Source organism: Monodon monoceros, unplaced genomic scaffold (genome assembly GCF_005190385.1).
Source record: "Monodon monoceros isolate NGI ecotype Baffin Bay Population unplaced genomic scaffold, NGI_Narwhal_1 Super_Scaffold_21, whole genome shotgun sequence".
NCBI classification, from domain to species: Eukaryota; Metazoa; Chordata; class Mammalia; order Artiodactyla; family Monodontidae; genus Monodon; species Monodon monoceros.
In genome coordinates, this window is record NW_021703778.1 from 4,466,397 (window position 1) to 4,476,850 (window position 10,454).

At 42.9% G+C, this 10,454-nt stretch overlaps 1 protein-coding gene across 4 annotated transcripts in view; it reads right to left on the bottom strand.

Annotated features, from left to right (window-relative positions):
• Window positions 1-10,454, bottom strand: part of SLC39A12 (solute carrier family 39 member 12) — a 69,679-nt gene that overhangs the window by 53,148 nt on the left and 6,077 nt on the right. For all 4 annotated transcript variants that reach the window (XM_029238801.1, XM_029238799.1, XM_029238802.1 and 1 more), the window contains 2 exons: window positions 7,085-7,366; window positions 1,218-1,425 (listed from right to left, as the gene is read on the bottom strand). In XM_029238801.1, coding sequence (XP_029094634.1) covers window positions 1,218-1,425; window positions 7,085-7,366 — 490 coding nt within the window. The remainder of the gene's footprint in view (window positions 1-1,217; window positions 1,426-7,084; window positions 7,367-10,454) is intronic.

A 10,454-nucleotide genomic window follows, 5' to 3' on the forward strand; every position in this document is an offset into this window, starting at 1 on the left:
TGAATTTAGCAATTCCTGTTTGCTACATCAAAATCATTCTCAGCGTAGCATGCCCTCCCCAGCCTATTTCCTAGTGATGACATCTAGGTAACACGACTGAATTATACTTCAACTCTCATCTTAATAAAGATTTCTTTCTCTCGTTTCTTAAAGCAAAGACAAACGAATTGCAGAAAGACACAACTGTCGTTCAGTGGGTTAGACAAACAAGTCAGAGAAAATTCTGCAGGGAATTGTATGACTCCTAGCTCTTGATCCCTTTCAGAGTTAGAAGATTTATCTAGATCATGAGGGTGTTGCTGGTACCTTGGAAAATTTGTATTTCTCTTCTATGTTGTGACTTCCCAAGAGGAAGAATGTGACCTTGGTGTGTGTGCAAAGCAGGGCATTCTGAGGCAGATGAAAAAATAAGTCATTTCACTCTTAATGTCTTGTCAAGTACAAAGAAATGCGTGAAACACACATTCTGATTCCTTTCGTGATGTCTTATTTTACCTCAGATCCCTCCAATGCTGGCTGTCACGAATGTAGCCAGGATGCGTATTTTACAGTACTTTTATTTAACATTAAATGACTTACTTTTATGGTTCCAAGCAAACTGCTACCAAGCCTCTTGCACCCTTTAGAACACTATTTTATCCTTCTACGTGATACTCCGTCCCCCCGGGCCCAGCACTTTGTACCAAACAGGAAAGTGTTCAGTTAGTACTAGTAGCAGATCATAAAAATCTCTCCCTTTGGCTCTCCATCCACAATTTCATCATCCCTGCTCAAACGAGCTGAGTGCAATTTTTTTTTTTTTTTTTTTTTGCGGTACGCAGGCCTCTCACTGTTGTGGCCTCTCCCGTTGCGGAGCACAGGCTCCGGACGCGCAGGCCCAGTGGCCATGGGTCACGGGCCCAGCCGCTCCGCGGCATGTGGGATCTTCCCGGACCGAGGCACGAACCCGCGTCCCCTGCATCGGCAGGCGGACTCTCAACCACTGCGCCACCAGGGAAGCCCTGAGTGCATATTTTTGCCTTATCACCACATACATATCATAGCATGTCTGCCCTGAAAAGGCCCCCTGGGCTGTCTCACTACATGCTGAGATTAAAAGGGTGTTTAAAACATACCTGGACAAATTCAGTCATCGCAATGATTCTGCTTTTGTTTTTGGCACAGTTTATATTTAGTAGGTGTGACTGGGAAGTGAAATTCATGAAAAGCATCCTTACCTGATAGATGGAGCGTATTTGTACTATTCAAGGAACTGAAAATATATTCTGTAAAATAGTCTGGGGACGGCAAGTTTCTTTGTCCCAGACAAACACCTTGGAGGGACAAAGCAATGATTGTCTCAGCCAACTGAGGAAGTGTGTTTTCATCGGCACCATCACTGCTTGAGACGCCAGATGTTTTCTGCAGCACTTTGGTTTCCATACACTGAAGTCAGACACAAAGTAAAAAGAAAATTTTAACTTCTGAAATTATTCTGATTAGAACATCTCTAGGATTTCCCCAAAAGACAAGGAATCATTCTTCTAAAAGAGGAGTGAATTCCTCTTTTAGGAATGATTCCTCTTTTAGGAATGATTCCTACCATCATTCTCTAGTCTCAGATAGAATTCTATCTGGAAAATGCTTGTTTCTTTCATCTTCCATGACACTGAATTTTCTAACTCCCATCCCATTGATTCTTATTTATCTAATTTTTCTCACTGTCCTACTGTAGAGCACAGGAAACTATATTCAATGTCCTATGATAAAACATAACGGAAAAGAATATGAAAAAACTACACTATATATATGTATAACTGACTCACGTTGCTGTACAGCAGAAATTAACACCATGTTGTAAATCAACTACACTTCAATTAAATTTAAAAAATAAATTTCCCCTTAAGGCCCCAGAGAAACCACTGAATATTATAAACAAGAGAATGTACAATAAGGTAGGTTACAGAAGTGTCACTCAGGTGGCAAAGTAGTAAATGGATTGACAGGGTTAGAACTTGAGGGCAAGAAGTCTAGTTAAGAAGTTATTGATTAATCCAAAATATCTCGTGACCTAAGACGGTAGCACTAGACATGGAAAGAAGCAGATGCATTTGAAGAATATTAAGAAGTTAGCCTTGGAAGGACTTGGAAGAAAATGTGGAGGAGTGCAGAGTCAAAAATGACTCAGGGGCTTCCCTGGTGGCGCAGTGGCTGAGAGTCCGCCTGCCGATGCAGGGGACGCGGGTTCGTGTCCCGGTCCGGGAAGATCCCACATGCCGCGGAGCGGCTGGGCCCGTGAGCCATGGCCGCTGAGCCTGCGCGTCCGGAGCCTGTGCTCCGCAGCGGGAGGGGCCGCAGCGGTGAGAGGCCCGCGTACCGCAAAAAAAAAAAAGACTCAGGTTTCTGGGTTTGACAACTGTATAATGATAATACCGCCCACTATCCCACAAATTCTCCCCCCAAATACCCAGTATATATCTGGTGCTTCCCTAGGTACTGGAAATGCAGTGGTGACCCAAACCAAAAGCAGTGTCTGCCTGCCCTGGAGCTTAAAGTTCACTATTGTTAATGAAACAATAATGTAATCAAATGTAAGTTGATAACTTTGGCAATTGCTTTGAAGGAGAGGTACATGGTACAATGATGTAAAAGTAGACAGCTATTTGACCCAGTCAGGCAGACCCAAGAAGGCTTCCTTGGGATTGTGGCACACGTGCGCGCGCGCGCACACACACACACACACACACACACACTGATCTGAAGGAGTGGGAGAAAGGAATAGCCCAGGCAGCAGACACAGCATATGCAAAATTTTTGTGGCAGGAAGAAGGGTGGCAGATATGCACAGCTGGAAGGAGGGCAGTCATTGGAGTGGGCGGAGTAAGGGGGGCATGGTGAAAGCTGAAGGTCTACGGGCATTTAGCGGAGTTTGCCCTTTATCCTCAAATCAACTGGAAGCCAAAGGGGAATTCTGAGCAAGGTTTGGGAATGGGGGTTATAGGACTGGATGTGTGTTTTGACAGATTCACTCTAGCTACCTGGTGGAGCACAAATAGATTGGAAAGAGAGTCAGTGCTTCCTAGTAGCACCGTAAGAAGGCCATTACTGTAGCCCAGGTACAAGACAGTGATGATGATAATGGAGTAAGTCGACAGGTTAGGGATCTCTTCAGGAGGTAATAGCAGTAGGACTTGGATTAGATATAAAGGGGGAAGAAATTTGGAAAACAAAATTTCTAGCTGGGCATTTGACTGGATGATGATCCTATTTGCTGACCTGTGAAGTGATACATGAAGACTGGATCTCGTTGGGTTGATTTATAACCTTGATTTTGGATATTTTAAGTGTGAGATGCCTTTACCATATCCTTAAAGAAAAGATGTTGTATAGTCTATGTGGGTCTGGAGTGCAGGGAAGAGGTCTGGGATGGAGATACACTCTGGTGAGTCATCTTTAAGTATAGATGTGGTACCCCAGAGAAAGCATATAGAATGATGGGAGCTAAGACCACACCTGAAAGAGCACTAATGCTTAAAATCTACACAGAGAAAGAGCCTGCAAAGGTGAAAATGGGGGTCAGAGGGAAAAAAAAACAGGAATGTGCAGCATCTACAAGCCAAAGTAGAGACTATTTCAAGAGCTACATAAGCAACATCAAAGAAAGAACAGGTTCAGGAATAGAAATATGACTTTTGATTTTAATATTGAGTTTCAAGTGCTGAGGAAATATAAACATGGAGATTTTTAAAGATGGGTGTATATATGAGTCGATGGCTCAAAAGAGAAATCTGGGCTGGCTTGCAACAGAACTGATAGTCATCAGTGTTTAGGAATGCTTGACGTTGTGAGAGCATCCCACTCAACAAGAAGGATGCCATGATTTAAGGGATGGCAGGTCAAGTGGATCCTACAAAGGAACCTGATACAGAACAGCTGGACAAGTGAGAAGAAACCAGGAGATGGGAGTGATGTGAATGGGAAAAAACATGAAGTATGGGCTGACAGAAATCAAAGAGCAAAAGAGAGCTTCATGGAGGCAAGACTTGACAAAAGTGAGAGAGCAAAGAGAAGGACAGAGATGGTTGAGATACAATGTACAGGAGTGTGGGAAGGAGGAAGTATGTTCATCCAATGAGGACTCAAGGGTAGGTTACGACATCAATGTTGCCTTCTTGTGACATAGGACAAGGTGGGAAAAGTGCGGATCAGATTTATTTATTTATTTATTTATTTTATTGAAGTATAATTGATTTACAATGTTGCATTTAATTTCTGCTGTACAGCAAAGTGACTCAGCTATATATATATATATATATATATATATTCTGTTTCATACTCTTTTCCATTATGGTTTAGGGAGCTATATTCAATATCCTGGATTTATTTCTTTTTTAAGTTTGTAATTGGTGAGCTTGGCAAGAGCCTATTCATAGCTATGGTGGGGAGCAGCGGGGAAGGCGGAGAGGCAGTTACCAAAATTTTAACAAATTTGGAGAAGTAGACAGAAGATTCATGGATGACAAGAACAAGTTAAAATAACAGAGTGTGAACCTCATAGAAGTGTGAGTTTTTCATGGAGGGTGTGAAAGAGTAACCTCTCAATGTGCCACTGAGGACAAAGGAGGATTCTAACCATGGTTTCCAATCCCAAAGTCCTTAGGATGTGGTCACGAATACCCGTTCTCCATATAAGAGGCAGGGCTAGTAGAGCACCATGTACATTTACCATGGAAACAGCAAAGGAGTGGAAAGAATGGAGAGAGGTGGTTGCATTAAGAGATTGAGTCAGGAAGATAAAACAGAGTAGGAAGAGAAGGAAAGAATAGAGGGATATTTAGATTTTGGACCATTAGGGAGGGTCGCTAAATCAGAATATGATGGTGTAAGGTTGTTTCTCTTAGTGAGCTGGTTAAGGACCGCCTGGAGTTGCTGTTAGTGGCTTGACCTATGGAGGTTGAGTCCCGTGAAAGCAAGACCTAGAAATGCTAGTCATGGTGGGCCTGGACCGCCAGCATCTTCTGTGACCTTACACCCCCTAGTCAAAGAGAGCAGCAGCCTGCAGTGAGGTGCCAAGAGGCCTCCTGCAAGTCTAGAATGACTGACTTCCTAGCGGAAGCCTACCCCAAGGGCATGGGCCACAGGACCCTTCCCAGGAACTGGTGACAGTGGTATCCTCCAGGAGATAGTTGTTCTGAGGCCTAGCACAGGGTTATGACTCACCAGTAGCTCACTTCTTCTTGACTGAATAGATGAATAAAGTAGGTCTACACATAATATTGAATTACTTTATTCTGTTCTAGGAATGTTTAATCTCACATACTTTCGGAAGCCCAGGTATTTGCAGTATATGTTGGATAACCATAAATCTATATTAAATATATAGACTCCATCTGCCTTTAAGTGCTGGCTTTGCATTTGCATTTAACCTGTATCAAGACAGTAACACATAGGATGACTAAAATCCTAGTGGCTCATTTGAACCAATCTTACATTACGTAGACGTTGAACTGAGGAAATTCTAGGTAGGCACACCTCCCTATTTAAGCAAAAAACTGAATTCTATACAGGAACCCCATTTTATCCCTTGGAAATAGAAAGAAAAAATATAACCATGTTTGAGAGCCACAAGATTAGAGTTACTGAAGTGATATCCCCAAAGTCCTTAGTAAACAGTCTTTCCATTCGTTCTGCCAATTACAAGAGAAATTTACAGCAAATTGGAGGATATTCTTGCTGGCATTAAGTTGTAGCATGATTGCACAGATACCTTTGGACTCCTAGAAACCAGAATTGAGGTCAAGAATCAAATTTATCACTATATGTTGTTATAGAATGAATGTTTGTGTCACCCCCCCCAAAATTTGCATGTTGAAATCCTAATTATCAATGTGATGGTATTAGGAGGTGGGGCTTTTAGGAGGTGATTAGGTCATGAGGGTGGAGCCGTCATGAATGGAATTAGTGCCCTTGTATAAGAGATCCCAAGAGCTCCCTTGCTCCTTCCACCAGGTGAGGACACAACAAAAAGATGACCATCTGTTAACCAAAAAGTAGCCTCTCACCAGACACCAAATCTGCCCAGCACCTTGATCTTGGACTTCTCAGCCTCCAGAACTATGAGAATAAATTTCTGTTGTTTATAAACCACCCAGTTTATGGCATTTATGTTATATCAGCCCAAACGGACTAAGACACATGTCAATGAATAATTCAAGAGAAAAAAAAAAAACACATTCTGCCACAGTCTTCAAAATGTGCTGGTGGCTCCTCAATTCATTCTTTAAGAAAATATGGCTTAAAAAACCCCAAGTTCAGAGAACGTTTTCAGCTTAAACTTCCCATCACAAAGCAGAAAGCAAAAAGGTAATTGAAAGGCCAGCTTTTGCTGGAATAGTAATGAAGGCAACAAGACACCCATTTCCTAAGAGTGGGAACTGTGAGAAAAGAAAAGCACTTGGGACCCCTGACCACATGCAACACCAATTACAAGCCACAAAAGAGATAATGTCTGTGCTGTCATGAATAATGCTTTTTGCAAGCTGCATCCTCGGGGAACTAACTAATGACTAATTCATCTCTCGCCAACTCGTAATGCCTAATCCTTCCCTTGCCAGAAGGCAAGGCAAATAGACACACTGCTCTCACCGCTACAGTTCAGTCCTTGGAGACTGATCAAAAGCCATGAGTCACACTCACTTTAGTGCTCAGGGGGACTCAGAACAGAGCTGCCCCGTCACCTGGTCTGCCTGCCCACCCACCCAGCTTCCGCCTAAAACTCATCTGACAACTGAGTAATCATTACATCCACCCCCACTTCTTTTTTCTTTAAAAACAAAACAGCTTTGTTGAGGCTTATTCTGAATTATTTTAAACAAAATAAAAAATAAAGAAATATTTTTGTACATTCACATGATTAGTTGTTACATTTCCCCCTTCAGACTCAGAATTTTAAATTACATCACTTAACATCCCATCACTAAAAACCACAATTACTTACCTCTCAGAAGTTTTTGAGTTTCCTAGGAATGAATCAGTGACCAAAAAAAATCATGCTCTGAGACTGTATCTTAGAAGGAGAGCTAGTTAGCAATTCTGACTTTCTTACCTGGCTTCTGGAAGTGTCAAAGTACTGCCTGGTGAAAGCCAGGATATCTTCCGTCTCATTCTGTGAAAGGAAATAGGAGTCTTCATCCTGCCTGAGGCTGAGAAGGCTGTGTAGGTAAAATGTATACTCCTTATTACTCATGTTGAGCTTGGAAGAGCAGATCTCTTCCTGATGAATGATGTAATAGAGGAGGAGAAGAGAAACTCTCTGGACCACTTCCTCTCTGAGCTGATCCTCGAAATCTCCTCCAGCTATTAGTAACAGGGCATCTGGTTCGAAGCACTGTGCAAAAAAACCCCACAAAATAATAATAAAAAATAAAAAACAGAAACAAAGCTTGACAAATAGTCCCAGAACATTAACAACCACAGAGTCTCTGTTGCTTATTATTTTATGAATAGGAGGGGAAAGTAGGCAGCTTCAATAGCCCAATTCAAGTAAGACAATCATGGTTGGACTTTTATATAAAAAGGATGTCCTCCCAGAAGCCCTTATTCCCTAAATGCAACCCTTCTATCTCCAACTATATTAACGCAAGCTGTCACTTTTCTGCCTTGATTAACACCAGCTGACTCTGGCTTTTAAAGTGATGCCTCATTGCATTTAGAATGAAATCCAAGCTCCTTATAATTTTCTCCTCAGTCCGGCTTCTGCCCATCCTACCTCTCTTACCTTATCTTAGCCTCCCTCCACCTCTCTCACTCAACTTCTGCCCCTGTGATTTTCTGTCAGTTCCACCAGGCTCTTTCCCACCTGATTTCTCAGGTCTCAGTTTCAAGTGCCACTTCCTCAGGGATGCCTTCCCAGATACCATTTCCAAAGTCCCCATCCCTGCCCCGTGTTCTCCGGCACAGCACCGTTCAACAAAAATATCACACAGGCTACAAACGTGAGGCACGTTTTAAATTTTCTAGTAGCCACATTTTAAACCGTAAAAAGAAACAGGTGAAATTAACGTGAATAATATATTTTCTGGAAATACATATGCAAGATATGATCATTTCAACGCATAATCAAAACTCTAAAAAAGTATTAATGAGCTATTTGATGTTCTTTTTGTCACACTAAGTCTTTGAAATCTGCTGTGTGTTTTACACGTATCAGCATATCGCAACTGGGATGAGCCACATATTAAGTGCCTAACAGCCACAGGCAGCTCCAGCATTACCATTTTTCCTTTTTATCATAGAACTAGGATTCTAAGGTTACTATGTCTCCTTGTTTCTTTTCTATTTCCTCTTGAAGACAACTGGCTCATTAAGGCTGGATTTTGTCTGTTTTGTGCACAGGTCTATCCTCAGCCTCTAGCACCATGCCTGGCACTTAAGAAGAGTAAAAGTGGAATGAACGAGTACCATCTGCTTCTCTCTTAGCCTACCTAAGAGAATTGATGTCAGTCCTTTCTGAGACGCAATCAGTCACCACATCCTGCTATTAACAGAAATGGTGGTGGTTCGAGAATTACTAAAAATGCTTCCATGATGCTTTGTTTCACAACCCACAGATAAGACAGCTGGCTTATCTAATCTGGGAAGTTTACATAGCAGAGGACGGTGTTTGGGATAATGGGTTGGGACAGTGAGAAGAAGACAGACACAGGAGTTGTGGAAGAGAAGCTCTCCCAGCAAGATAAGAGCTGTGTTTCTTCAAAGACAGTTGGGTAGCTTCTGGGAATGCTCCCAGGATCTGAGAAGCAGCTCATCACATGGCACCAGCCTCAGAGTGAAGGCATCAAGAGATGCCTATCTGAAGGACATCCCTGGTGGTCCTGTGGTTAAGAGTCTGCTCTTCCAATGCAGGGGACGCAGATTTGATCCCCGCTTGGGGAACTAGGTTCCCACATGCTGCGTGGTCTGGCCAGTAAATAAATACATACATACATACATACATAAAATATGCCTATCTTGAGCCCCAGGGGAGTTGTCCCACTGTGGGATAATCTACTATGAAATCTTTTCATCTGTTCTCTGAGGTGGAAGTTTCAGGGGTCCTAATTCCATGTCTGCTGTGTGTCCCACTGGGTAACATCTGGAAAATACCATCTGAGCCAGAAAGAAACATGTCATCCATCTGTGAGGCAAAGCATTAATCCCATTCTTTGCAAGCCACACAGATTCCAATTTCTCCCCAACTCAACTGTGAGAGGCCAAAACCTCAGCGACCGGATGCAGGCTTCCCAACAAGATCAACTCTGAGTGTCAATACTAAACGCAGCCACCAAAACTGCAGCAGCCCTTTTCTGTTCCCTCCTCAGCCCTAGAGAAAAGTCCATAGGTTGGTAGCTGTTAGACGGGACTGACACCAGGACCCAGGGAGGTGAATCAGCTGAATCGAGCTTTGTGCCAAATAACCTCCTGAAACTGAAGTATCGGGAAAACCATCGGTCATATCAGCTACCATTTATCGGAAGCCATGTGTCCAAGACAGTGCTAAGTATCTTCCATATCAAGGCATCCCTCAGAGTATAAATCTAATTGGTTCTGGAAAAGGTGTCGGATGATCAATTTTTCAAAGGGGGGAAACTCATTGCATTATTTTAAATGGAAAAAAAAAAAGCCCACATCATAATCCACCAAGTATTTCTGCACAAGCAAAAGCATTCAGAATACCAATTGCCCAATTACTTAATTCATAAAGAATTAATTAACAGGTACATATATATGCAGTATGCAAAGATCCTGCACAGAATTAAGTATGAAGTATGTTTTCCTTCTATGAGGAAAATATACCCTTAGTATATGTGTAAGCCAAGTTTAAGACAGGGTGAGTAATGTACCTAAAGCCACACAGTTAATAGTGGTTGCCCAGTCTTAATTCCTGCTCTGCCACTGATAGACTTTGTACTTGCTGTGCAGCCCCTCACCAGGTAACTTTCTCTCCCTCCTGTTTGGTAGGAAGAGATCTGGTCAATTAGGAGGCTAGGGGATTGGTAAGGTTATAATGTCCATCAGTGAGAACATGGTACAGCCAGCGGGTTGAACAAGTTCACCTTTAGAGACTTCCAAGTGCTATTCAGGTCGTCTGATGGCGCCGGGTAGGTGGGAATAAGAGCGCCAAGCACATGTAGGACCTCCGTGAGGCCACCAGACCACGTGTATGTGGCCCAGGTGTGGTTGTGTGCTGGTTGCACACAGCAGTGTCTGTGGCCACCCTGTATCCCATCCAAGCAGCCCGAGACCCTTGTCCACTCGTGGCTCTGTGCCTTTCTAGGGGTGAGGCAGGAGGTAGCAGAAAAGAGGGTAAGATAGAGTCCCCTCTCCTATCAGGCTAGATAGAGTTCCCTCTCCTATCAGGGCAGGTACAGTCCCCTCTCCTATCAGAGTAGATAGAGTTCCCTCTCCTATCAGGCTAGATAGAGTCCCCTCTCCTA